General features: G+C 40.4%; 1 protein-coding gene across 2 annotated transcripts; it reads right to left on the bottom strand.

Annotated features, from left to right (window-relative positions):
- On the bottom strand, positions 1 to 11,101 carry elmod3 (ELMO/CED-12 domain containing 3). 2 transcript variants are annotated; one of them, XM_072434136.1, is made up of 14 exons: positions 11,009 to 11,101; positions 9,360 to 10,058; positions 8,505 to 8,573; positions 8,350 to 8,424; positions 8,214 to 8,283; positions 7,973 to 8,035; positions 7,806 to 7,894; positions 6,897 to 7,020; positions 6,324 to 6,446; positions 6,114 to 6,244; positions 4,565 to 4,641; positions 4,364 to 4,491; positions 2,559 to 4,002; positions 1 to 2,034 (listed from the first exon to the last, which is right to left on the bottom strand). In XM_072434136.1, exons 2-13 carry the CDS (start codon positions 9,459 to 9,461, stop codon positions 3,758 to 3,760), a joined length of 1,296 nt encoding a protein of 431 aa, XP_072290237.1. In that variant the 5' UTR covers positions 9,462 to 10,058; positions 11,009 to 11,101; the 3' UTR covers positions 1 to 2,034; positions 2,559 to 3,757. The 2 variants fall into 2 exon arrangements, with proteins under 2 accessions (XP_072290237.1, XP_072290236.1); XM_072434135.1 differs by having other exon boundaries at positions 2,573 to 4,002.
- Between the last annotated feature and the right edge of the window lie 2,201 nt (positions 11,102 to 13,302).

Genomic DNA, 13,302 nt, shown 5'->3' with positions numbered 1-13,302 from the left:
TTTGTTTTAAACTGCATTTATTTAGCTTTCTCCATACAATACATTGAATGTACAACAGCACATACTGTATTCTGAAATAACTCTCAGTATAAAATAGGGCTTCTACAATCAAGGTACAGTCATAAAATGCTCTGAGGGACATGACAATGGCGGCAACAGAAAAAAAACATCTTCATATAAAGCGCAGGATATTGAGAAGTGATTGTAATCCCGAGTAGAACACACCTCTCAGAGCATCTAACATCCTGCTGACCCGTTTTACCCCCTTTATTTCTTGATTCACAATTTGGGGAGATATCAAAAAAAATGTATAAACAAAGCAATAAAATGATCTATCACAACCTCTTAAAATATAACTTTTGGTAACATGAGAGTACAAATCAGGCCTTGTTTGGATACTTGATATATACCAAAGAAGCATACACGGTTTCTGACAGCTAATCAAGCCCATATCGTTACAATCAATAAACTGTTTGTGACTGAGAAAGTTGGATCGTCTCGAGTGTTTTCCTGACACCAAACACTTAACCACAGCAAATGTATACTGTACTATCACTAAAGCCACAAAAAAACAGCTTGTTTCAATATGGTCAACATGAGCCAGTCAATCGTAAAATACCTTTTTAATTTCAAACTCATAATTTCATCTGCAGCTGTGTATTATAGCATGTGAGCCCATATAATAGTGTTGATAAATGTTGGTTTAAATAGTACACACTTAACATTGATCAGCTTTTGTGTTAGTTTGCCATTATGTAGTGCTCACTTTGTTGGATATACATTACATTACATGTCCAATTACTCTGCGAGTAGGCCGAGGTACAAGAAAAAGGAGAGATTTGTCTCAAGTTTTGAGGTAAGCGATGTGTTTCAGTATAATGCCCTACTCACAATCATACAGTTACAATCATTGAATCTTTTTATATACATACTTCCTGATTTACATACACTGTACTGCTCCTCGTTTTTAACATAACCAAAACTAGACTGTGATATTACCGACTTTTTAAAACGAGAAAAATGCCATGTTTAATGCGATGGCGGTGAACTTTATGGCTATCGATAATGGCCTGTATCCTCTTGCATTCAACAACATACTATCAAATATCTACAACAGCGCAAAGTTTCCGTCAAAACGCTTGCAAACAATTGGCAAAACTATATCAGCTCATTTCATTTGTAAAGGTTTTTAAAAGGATGGTAAATGGAAGATGGGAATGGTTTTCACTTAAGTTGACAATAGATTTACATGCCTATATAATCTATGCATACATTAAAGGGGAAACACCAAATTCGATTGAGTGAAAATGGAGTTTCTAAAGTGGCACGGTGGCTCAAATCAAAGGACAAAAAAAAGAACGTCGCGACCAATTGTACAAGGGCGTATGTTCGTAGGCACCTCTTGTTGACTTCTTCTAAACCGTTCAAGTAAAACCTGCATCTTACAATTCCTCAAAACATCTGTTCAACATCTGTGCCTCCCGAATGACACGTGACTATAATGAAGGCTCGATGTTCAGGTGAAATGTGCTATAGAAGTAACAGTTTGAGCACTTGGACTGACACTACGGACCAAAACTGAGACGTGACATCGACATTTACAAAGAGGAGGAGGCCAAAGATGCTACAGTACTAGTGCTACCTGAACATGCTACAGATTGAGACTACAATGATGGCTTTCACAACAGCACACTTCAGGACCCAGCTCTATTAAAACTAGAGCCACAAACGGGCTTTCAATTGACCAAAATAGCTTAACAATTGTACCACTTGTAAGGTAAAGTACCAATATTTAAGCTTGATGCATCAGGTATTTAGAAAAGCTGGCTTCATGCGTGTGCAGTGGAAAGCACCCCATCTGTAGTCAGTTCCTGTCACACACACGCTCACACAAACATTCACACAAACCCTGAAGTTAGGAACGATTTCTATCGTCAAACAGCACATCGTTTTTGATTATCATCGTGTTGGAGCTGGGATTACATACTGTACCAGATCTCCGAAGAGAGGCACCCTTCATCAACATCAGCTCCCCTGCGCTCACGCACGCGCGCACACACACACACACACACACACACACACACACACACACACACACACACACACACACACACACACACACACACACACACACACACACACACACACACACACACACACACACACACACACACACACACACACACACACACACACACACACACACACACACACACACACACACACACACACACACACACACACACACACACACACACACACACACACACACACACACACACACACACACACACACACACACACACACACACACACACACACACACACACACACACACACACACACACACACACACACACACACACACACACACACACACACACACACACACACACACACACACACACACACACACACACACACACACACACACACACACACACACACACACACACACACACACACACACACACACACACACACACACACACACACACACACACACACACACACACACACACACACACACACACACACACACACACACACACACACACACACACACACGCACACGCAAGCACACACACACACACTCACACGCACTGGAATTAAGTTTATAACTATAAACAAAAATTACAATCACATGCTTTAACGGAATGTAGAGAAAGCTCATACCAGATTTGGCCTTGAGGCAGGACCAAGGCCCAGCAAAAGACTAATATGAAGCATCTTGTTGGCTGTGGCCAAAGGCTGGACTTTCACACAAGAATTTCTGATGCTAATTTGCACAACTCTAGGTCTTTTCATAGTCTCTTTAATACAGATCTGAAGTGCTTTCAATCATTATCCGTACAGAAAAGGCTAAAAGACACGTTTAAAAATTGTATTTAAAATATATCATCCCAACTTTGTAGGACGTACTAACCTAGTTAGACCCCAGCAGCAAACAACACACGCCCTGTGAACACATCAACCACTCCTTTACTTTCAACACATCTGACCAGGGTCTATTAAAACTCTTTCACCTGAATATGCCTATATTTGAGTGAACCTTTAAAAGCAAGCTGCATTCAAAGCCCACATTCTATTTTATAATTTTAATAGTGCCTACTTTTTGTAGTGTGCAACAGCAGCCATTTCTGCCTTGCAAAGATCCTGCTCAAGGTTTTCCACTGACACCTTCCACATAACAAGAGAGATACTCCCCGTAGCCTTAAAGGACTAGACCTTTTTTTAAACAATAAAGTATTAAACTATATTCCTGACATCGTACGATGCATGAGAGTTTGCATTGCATGATGGCAAGTCTCTTGCTCCACTGGGAGCAAAGGCCAAGCCTGTTAATGCTCACAAACCCTGGGTGACAGATTATAGATACAGGTACATTTTGGACTTCTAGGCAGGTACAGTTTAACCACAAGAATTTGGCAGCTTATGATTTGGCTACTACTTCGAAAAAAAGTGCAAGCATTCACTTTTTTGTGACATCTTGTGTTTCTGACCTGCTATAGCTCTTGATATCTGGCGTTAGATCTCTGTTTACAAAAATGTAACTAAACAAAGATCCTACATTAAGTCAAAATGCAGCACCCCAGCAACAATGAACGGAGCAGACGTGTTTGTTGGTTGCAGATCAGGGTCTGGTGGAGTTCTTGGTCTTTGTGTAACAAAGGAAGCAACTTACACAACACGTTAATATATATACTCACAAAGGGGACAGCCACACTCGCACAGACACACAAGTGCACACAGTCTCTCAGATCAGCCTGGCCTCTCCCTCCATGTCCGGCGGTAAATCACACACTCCTGTGAAGTGCATCTCCTTGGCCCTGCTGCCTTGTCCTCCACGGGCCCCTCTCTCCCCCAGGCTGGGAGAGGACTGCTGGGCCTGGGGGTCTGGAGATGTCCCACGGGGGATGCCACCTGCCCGCCTCTCTTTCAGGAAGACCTCTAGTCGGCGCAGCATCTGCTTGGGGTTCTTTTTGGCAAACAGCTCCACTTCTGTGGGGTTACAAAGCACAGCAAATGTTGGACTCACGCAGCGACAGCAATCTGTATAACCATCTCCTGTTGTTATTGTTCAACATTGAGCAGTCCTATGTTGTAAAATGTTATATCTTTTGGATGGGCAAAGGTCCTCACAAAATCACAAATCAGGAAGAAATCACTGAAACCGATGAATAAACATGTACTGATGACTTTCATAGGCGTACTGAGCCAATGACACACTTTTATCCATATTTTATGTTGACTATTATACTACAAATAAGTTACAAACACTCTAAATATAAACATACCATCATAATCCTAAATTAAAATCTCAATAAGATAAGGAAAGGTTCGAGGCAACAACAATGAATACCTTTGAGTACGAATCCAGAGTCAGCGATGGTCTTCTGCTGAGTCTTCCACAGCTGGTACAGATGTAAATACGTGGCAACGTAGAACTCATTTAGCACACCGACTACCTGCTGACGACGGTTGCACTCCCTGGAACAAACAGAGATTTAGTGCGATGTGTTACAGTGAGCAAAAGCAAATCAGTTAAGAGAAAAGAACGGACTTGGACAGGGCTTCCTCTCTGAGAACTTGCAGAGCGATGCGGGTCATGTTGATCGACATCACACTGAATGGAAAGTTCTACGGAAACACAAGAATATTCAAGGTTTTTTCCTTTTTCTTATATCCAACACAATTTGTTAGTGTGTCAACATCTCATGTAACAATATGCTAGCTTTTTCATCATATGTTTTTGTTAAGTTTTCACACTTTTAACCGGTAGCGTGTGGTCAGGGCAATCAAGTCAAGCAGTGATTAACACATAAAATCTAAAATTACCATGTGTCACAACTATATTCAAATAGTTCAGAATTATATCCAAATAAGCCTGTTTACCCCTCATTATTTTAGTTTGGTTTAGTTTAGCTCAGGCGTAGATGGGCGTTTAGCCTTCATATAGTAGACAGAGATTCAAAACTCACTCTGGTGCGCAAATGTTATACACTAAATACTGACGAACATTAAAAGTCTGTATGGAAGCCCTTCCATAACATTTTAGTGCTCTAATTACCTATGTTTACAGCAAATCCCTTAAGCACAAGCAGCCAGTGTTGGGGAGCGTATCTTAAGGTCCCACAATCCTGTTTTGTCACATTTAAAACATTTTTTTTAAGACAGGAGAGGACAGTGTGAATGGGGGATGAGAGAGAAGGGAGGACATGCAGCAAATTGTCAGAGTCTGGACTCGAAATCACAACCCTGCGGCCGGCTGCACCCGGAGCCCTGCATACGTGTGCTGTGGCCCAACCACTCAACCACTGGGCAACACACATTTAAAGCGTTTTAAAGATTTGTTTTGGCCCATAAGCTTTATCCAACAGGACGGGGTTAGGATTTAGGCCATTCTGTAAATTGTCGCAGGACTGGATTTGAACCCACATGTGCAACGCCCTTAACCACTGCACCATCGGCGAGTAAATCCATAACCCCTACACTCATCCTGACCCAAACCTTAACCATAATCTCTGAACCAGACCAAATGTTGGAACATAGAACCCTTTTTTCAAAACTTTCTTACAAACGTGGGGACATAGTAGTGCTGTAGTTGACCAAAAATATTTCCTGTTGATCGATTAGTCGACTAAAAAGGGCGCCTGGCACTATCAAAAAACTCTCAAAACTATCAAGTATCAGACACAAACTGCACTAACAAGAAAACAACTGCACAATTTATACAGAAAAATACTAGGAACAATGCCTTTATTACTCAACTTATTCACAACATGCCTTTTCCTTTTTGCTGTTGTTCCATATGAATCTTTATAACCTAAATAAAATAATTAGTCGACAGTAGAAATATCAGTTGACCACAATGCCATCGACCGATTAATCAAGCAAACAACTAAAGGCCGACAGCTCCAGAACACAGAGCTGGCCCCCATTGTTGTAAGCTTAGCTCCAGCTCCTTCACACCACAGTGCCTCTTCTCTGCTGGTGTTTTGTACTTATAAATGTCAAATGAAGGGCTTGACTTGACTCACATACAGATCACATTATACTAAGTTGTTCTAGGACAATGCATTGCACGGGGCGTTTAAATTAACCAACAATACCTGTGTTGGATGTAGTGAAAGCTTGTAAATGTCTCGAGCCAGTGGTAGAGTTTCTGGGTCCATAACAAAGTAAAGACTATGCATGAGACCCAAGAAACCAGTGCCGCGAAGGTCTGTGGCCGGGTCTGTACCTGCAAAACAAACAAGAAATGCATACAAAAAATTACCTCTAATATCTTCATTTATGTAACAATCTCAATTTGGTCCTACCCTGAAACCCGATGGTCTCCCAATGCACCCCATAGCGTGGACAGTCTAACTTGCTGCCAACAAGTCTCTTATAAATAGTTTGAAGGGCGCGCATGTGGATGGGTTGGCTGTTGTCCACTGGGCCTGCAGTGGACATAAACACAAATGAAGACAAGATTAGAGATTTGGAAGTAGAAACGTTGCTCACTCTTCACCGGGAAACACTGGTTCTTGGAGAAACTGTGGCTGTCAAGTGGCTCAGCGCCGTCTTCAACACCGACATTCCATTTGACTTTAGAACAATGTATCTCAGATGTAAGGCTCCAACAATGGAAACAATGCATGCATACCTGTGGAATGTACTTTTGGCTGCAGCAAAGAAAGCAATAACATAAAATGGAGGACAAGGACAGAGCCGACTGTAAAGGACTGGACTGAAATAATTTTTACAAAATGGACAAATTGACTTTTACTTTGGACATAAATGTGGACAAATGGGACCTATAAATTGAAACATATGCCATATTGACATTTTCTTTCAGGATTACTCTTTGGGCTACTATATTATTTAATATATATAGTTTTTAAACTCACATTGAGCAATGGCAAAGACCAGGTCCCTCTCTTCCAGCAGTTCTCGGTGCAATCGTGGAGGTCCGAAGAGGAAGTGTGTGATAGCGGCCAAACCAGTCCTACGAATGGTGGGCTGGATGTTCTTCTACAAATGGAAAATTAAGGACATGCATAATAATAAGCATAATATTACAACACAAATCCATACATAATAGTAAAATCAAATATCATACATTGAAATAACAATAAGAACGATTCAGATTAGAGCAGGGGTGGGCAAACTACGGCCTGCGAGCCACATGTGCGGCCCGCCAAACATGCCAAGTAATATGTTTTTTTATTTATTATTTTTGCCCTCAGGCATCTGTCTGCACTTGTATCCTTAATAAATATGACGTGAAATTAATTAAATAATAGATTCAATAGCCTATATTTGACAGAAAAGTGATATTTTATTATTATTATTTTTTCACACCAATGATCGTGGGCCGGCCCTCCGCTACTTGCCTGGATTCGAATAAGGCCCTCGGAGGAAAATAATTGCCCACCCCTGGATTAGAGTTACAGTTTTGCTTTCATGCGTGGGTAGGACAACCGAATAATAACCGAGCAATCCTTTAGATTTAGTCGACCAGAAGTTATATTGGAAGGCTAATTATTTTACAGACACGGAGTGACATGGAGTGAGTTAGCTGAAGATTTGGGACTATAATATACATTAAAAGTACATTTCTGTATAACTTGTTGTTGTTGCACAAACTCCTCTTTAGCACAGCCGTTCAAATAGGAATTAATGATTCAATAGAAGCATGGAAAAAAGGAGACCTACATTGGTGATGTATTTTTCTTTTTGTCATACGGTTTTCTATAGGTGTCCTTTTTAAATGATTATTACTAAGCGTCATGTTGTGTGTTATGTCAAGTTCTTACAAGTAAATCCCCAAGATCTGTGGTCTGGAAGTACTGCAGTGCTTCATTAAAAGAGATGAGTAGAGTTGGGTTGGAATCTTCAGAGATTACTAAAAAAACAAACATATTTTAGCATGTGATATGACACACCAATGTAAAAAAACAAATTGGGTTTAAAGCGGTCTGACCTGGTTGTACACTTTCAATTGCTTCCCACTCCTGTCGGGCCTTTTCCAACTCCTCATTTTCATCTGTAAAGACACAGGCAAATTACCACAGACTAGTAATAAGGGAACGTGCGTCAATGTAAACACAAGCACACCAACGGAGACATTATACACCTTCAACGCCGAAAAGATGGCTTACATATACAAATATTGCTAGGTCTCTAGGATACACTTAAGTAGTGTAAGTGGAGGGGCGTGTCACCTGTAGGGTTTGGTTGCACATCTCCTGCTGCCAAGGTCTGCAAAAGGCCATTCTGCTTCAGTGCAGAGATCTGGACAAAATGTTTAGTTTAGTAGATTATGTTTGATGGTTAAACTTAGCTTGGAGGTTGACTTACTGGCAAAGATCTAAGTGGAGCACTGCCATTTGTGTGGTCTTTGTTATTTTGACCAATTATCAATCCATTCATGACCTGAAAAATACATTTATAATTTTTTTAAATCTTGTTTTAGGTTAAAAGCTGGAGAAAACTGGATTGGAAAAAAAACTCACTGGTTTATGATTGGAATGTCCATTAATGTCTTCAACTGGTTTGCATTCGTGGGACAAACCATTCAGACCCTAGAGATAAAAAAGGAACAAGCAAAGCAAAACTTTTTTGTAATCCTATATTAGTCTCTTGGCAAGTTTAAAAAGCATACTATAATAATTGCAAAAAGCATTTGCAAATCTCCCGTACTGGCAGCAAGTGGCACAGTGGTGAGCTCTGCCCTGTCAAAACCCAACGTAGCCAATCAGGGGTATCCCTAATAAACAGTTAAGCTGCCTCAGGCAGGGATAGGTGCCAGGGTTAATGTTACGACTGAAAAACCAAACTGGGGATGAGGGAAAACCCTCGTCAGCTGCCGCCATGGCAACACACCAAGCAAACGGCACCAGAGATTACAGCTAAGGCACTGTTGACCTTAGGACTTAACTTGAACACTTGTGAAAGAACTACTTAAACAAATCATCTCTTAATTGGCAACATTAAACAGCATAAAGCAATAACAACATCCGATAATGTCCCAGAGTGCAGGTCAAAGAATTAAACTGTTGTAGAAAAGTTAGATTATACATCATCTTCATTAATGTCAACCAGTAAAATAATTTGGGTATTTATTTTATTGTGCTCATTATGCAGTATTTCATACTACATGGTGTGTCCCAGTTATCACAGCTAAATGTTAATATTTGATTAATAGATTTAATAGCAATTCATTATTTATTTAAGTAATAATTATTCAAAAATGCCGTAATGCTAATTGTCTGTGATGCCCATCTTATTACTATGCAAATCTGATGTAAATCCAAAGTCAAATAAGATTTAAAGTAAAATAAATAAATAATCAAGCAGAATATAATCACCTCCTTGTGGGTTGTGACATCAATGTCCTCCTCCATTGCATATATGTGCGGCGGCTGGCAATAGTGTTCTGGATCCTGGCCTCTAGAGGCTAGTGAAATCATAGCGGGAGATGGGCCAAAGATCCGATGACAGGACCACCATGGTTGTTGTTGTGCACATTTGCTTTTTGACTCGTTTTCTTCTACACCGCGATAGTCCAGGGTCCACAGTCACCAGTTTGCTTGGACCAGAAGTTGTCACTTGTGGCAGAAATCCATGTTGTGATGTAGTAATGAGTGCTGTATATTTTTGACCACCCAAAATGCAACCTTGAGAGTCTGTGTTGGGATGAATGCGTGAATTTCAGTCTACAAAAATGACTTGGCAGAATCGCTATACATCAATAAACAGTCTCCTCGGATTGCTCCTTGCTTCCCTTCCTCCACAGATCTCCTTTGGCCACTTGGTTGGCTCCTTTGGCCCATCAGAGGTGCACAAAAGCTAGATAATGACATTGCTTTTCAGGGCTGGGCTCTCCCTGCCCAAGACTCTTCATTACTTTGGCACGCAGTCCACGATCAGGAACACTGATCTGCTACAGTCTGGTTACTTACTCAATAGTTATTATAAGTTAATGGTGAGCTAAGTCAAAACTGAAACGAGCGGATGGAGAGGATCTGCACCAGTCTTATGGAGGAGAGGCCATGTGGCTACCGCATCTGAAGATAAAAGAGTAAAAGGATGTTAGCACATTTTAATCAAATTATGCTCTACATTTACTTATATAGTAATACTGATTTAACTATATGACAATAACAGCAAGAGTAAATAAAACAAAATTGACTTAATATTGCTAGAGGGCTATCATTTACAAGATTTGAGTTTACTTATTTACTATTGACCTACATTCACGCCACCTCAATACGACTTATTCCGTACAGGCTTTAAATGTTGACAAGAGGCATTGATTCTGAACGTGCGTGTCATTACCAGCACCGCGTTATTCCACCGCAAAAACCCGCACAAAGCACAAACCAGACGTGACACATTCTTGCTCCGCGGTTTAACGCGACACGGTCCCACTCGCACTTATCACTTTTACCTCCGAGATTGATCCAATGACGTATTTTCACCATCTCTCGACTTTTGCAAGTTTATGAGCCCCAGTCGCGACCTAAACTAGGTCTTGCACAGTGCACACGCCGTGGCCATCGGAGGACATGCCCGCGGCGGACAGCGTACACGTCTGAAGGGGAAGACTCGGGTTATATTTTGCGGTACAGTGACAGCTCCTGCACGCAGAGCTAGCCCCCGTGTCACCGCACAAAGACCCCGCTAACAAAGCCAGGCTCCGGTGTTCGCGTGCGCGCGTTCAGACCCGCACGAATGCTCAAAAATACGCACACGGCCGGAACAATAACGTGCGTGTGTAGTTTATTCGTTACGACGCCGCCGGCAGTCGGAACGCCAGCTGTCAAGCTAACTAAAGCACTAGCCAAAGCTCTATTGAACTGTAACGGAGATGGAGAGTCTCAACAACAACAACAAAAAAGCTTGTTCCGGACGAGCCTTTACCTGTTTGTGTCTTTGTAAGAGTGTCTGGGAAATGCACGACTGCGTGCGTCCTGCGTCTGGCAAAAGTGCAACAATTAAGAGTCTTTTAAAGTACCTTAGTTTCCGATTGTTTCTCCCTCCAATCTCAGCTTCCCTTCCCCCGTCCTGTGGCCACGGTAGTTTCGAGTGCATCCTGGGAATTGTAGTTCGCCGCACAGCTTTTGGATCATTACGTCATGGTTAGTGCGCTCTCCTCCTCCTCCTCCTCCTCCTCCTCTTCCTCTCTCTCTCTCTTCCCTTCCCATCTTACAGCATTACAGTCTGTCTATAGATATGATGTCAGTCTTAAATTGTATAAAAGCTTCTGCAATCGTATTAAGGGGCATTCAATTTAGCAGCAGCCACGCGCGGGAGATGCAGCTTTCAGGCACATGCGAAGACCACTTCAGAATGTGAGCATATTGGTATTTTTTTTAGTTTTATTTATTTATTAATTATTTTTAATTTGTTTCCCTTTTAACGTTAAAAAATAAATACATATATATATATATATATATATATATATATATATATATACAATTTAGTTTGAATTGTGTGGATTCAAGCCGTATGCCATTAAAAAATAGCCATGGCACTTGAAAAGAGTATTTTATCCATGCATTTCAAAATAATGAGAAATTTGGACTGTATCGATTAATGGTTTAAAACTAAATATTGTATCTTCTGAATGGGGAAACAGTCCTCACAGTGTTGCATAAAGCAGGAAGCTGAAATCTAAATCCCCATTCACACATGCAGTCTTATCTGGGAATTTACCTGCATTTTGCCACATGTGTGAATGAAGCCAGAACTGAATTCCCTGCTTTTTTGATCTGCAATTGCCAGGCAGGGAAGGACATGTGCGATAAAGCCAGAACAGTGCCAGTAAAACGGCTCATTTCTTTGTTTATGAGCTTGGTTTCCCAGGTTACGCTATAGTTAAAGTGCATATGACAGGTTAAACTACACATTTCACTAAAACATGCGAACACAATCACAGTATATTTCAGATTTGACTAAACATTTACTTAGTTGTCCCCAGTTTGACAAGTTATAATTTATACATTTACTTCCTGATTGGACATGGGCAGTAAATATAACATAGGCAGAGGTAATTACACAACATATTATAAACGAACCATATTAAAAAATGACAGTAAGTAAGTTGGGAAGTACATTTTATTTGTATGGCACCTTTCACAGACAGAAGTCACAAAGTGCTTCACAAAAACAGTTGAAACACAGAAAAACACCAAACTTACAGTGAGCAATACACATACTACAGCTATGATTTGACCATAAATATTACCTGAAAACACCTTTATTTTGTAGATGACATTGGTAGAGGGATTCAGTTTTAGAACTTCACAAACACAAACATTTACCAAGCATGAGGCTGCTGGGTGTTTTCTCTACGCCCTCATTGGACACGAGGCTCCATGTCCAACCGGGAAATAACATGATAAACCTGAAAATAGTCACTATATGTCTCAGTGAGTTAAATGTGTTGTCTAACTTGTCATATGCACTTGACAGTTTCCAAGTTTAACCACATATTCATGCGTTTCAAATAAAAGCAAATACTACTTTTTGATTTTGAACATTTTTGTGAGGACCTTTCCACATTCAAAAGATATAATATTTTGTTTAAAATTGCTTTGCCTGGTTGCCATGCTTCAAACCCATGAATATTGTGCGGTAGTGTAGCTCATATACAGACATAATTTTCGACTACGTTACTATTCCCACAAAGCAACAAATATCCCTGCAGCCCAAACAAATTAGACATGGAGATAACGTACGCACATTTTGTTTTGTCTTCCTTTTCTGATTTTTAAATATGTTTTTTTGTAGAGAATTCTTCATCCCACAAAGTTAAATAGTACTTAAATAGAAACAATGTGCAACTTGCTAAGCATCTGCATGTTCAGTTGAATAGATTTAAAACAGATGTCTATCATTGCTCTCTGCTGGAGCGTTTAACAGAAAACTCAATTGTGGCTGCTCAAAAAAGTATGTCCAAACACGTCCAGCAAAAGAAAAGTACTTTGTTGTTGTAACTGGTCAAAAGACTGATACAGATGCAGGTATATTTAGAGTGATTTGAGTATTTTCCCAGTTCTACATTGAATTTTGGAGCGTTACCAGCAACACCAAACTCATGGGATTTACAGTGTGACAATGTTTCACAAGTGCTGATTATGGACGGATCACAGTTTTTTTTAAATTAAATTCAGCTCAAGATTTTGGAATGTAACTTCACTGATGATTGTTCCCATTACACCCTTGTCCAGTTGTGTTAATTTAAGCTTAGTTTACTATTACGTACACTAATCAGAAGATCTGCACCTAGAAATGTATTAACAGGAA

Source organism: Eucyclogobius newberryi, unplaced genomic scaffold (assembly GCF_026437365.1).
Source record: "Eucyclogobius newberryi isolate DKJ021-1_F unplaced genomic scaffold, fEucNew1.0.hap1 SCAF_6, whole genome shotgun sequence".
Classification (NCBI taxonomy): domain Eukaryota; kingdom Metazoa; phylum Chordata; class Actinopteri; order Gobiiformes; family Gobiidae; genus Eucyclogobius; species Eucyclogobius newberryi.
The sequence above is the reverse complement of the archived record's forward strand: the minus strand, read 5'-3'. Positions and strand labels throughout refer to the sequence as shown.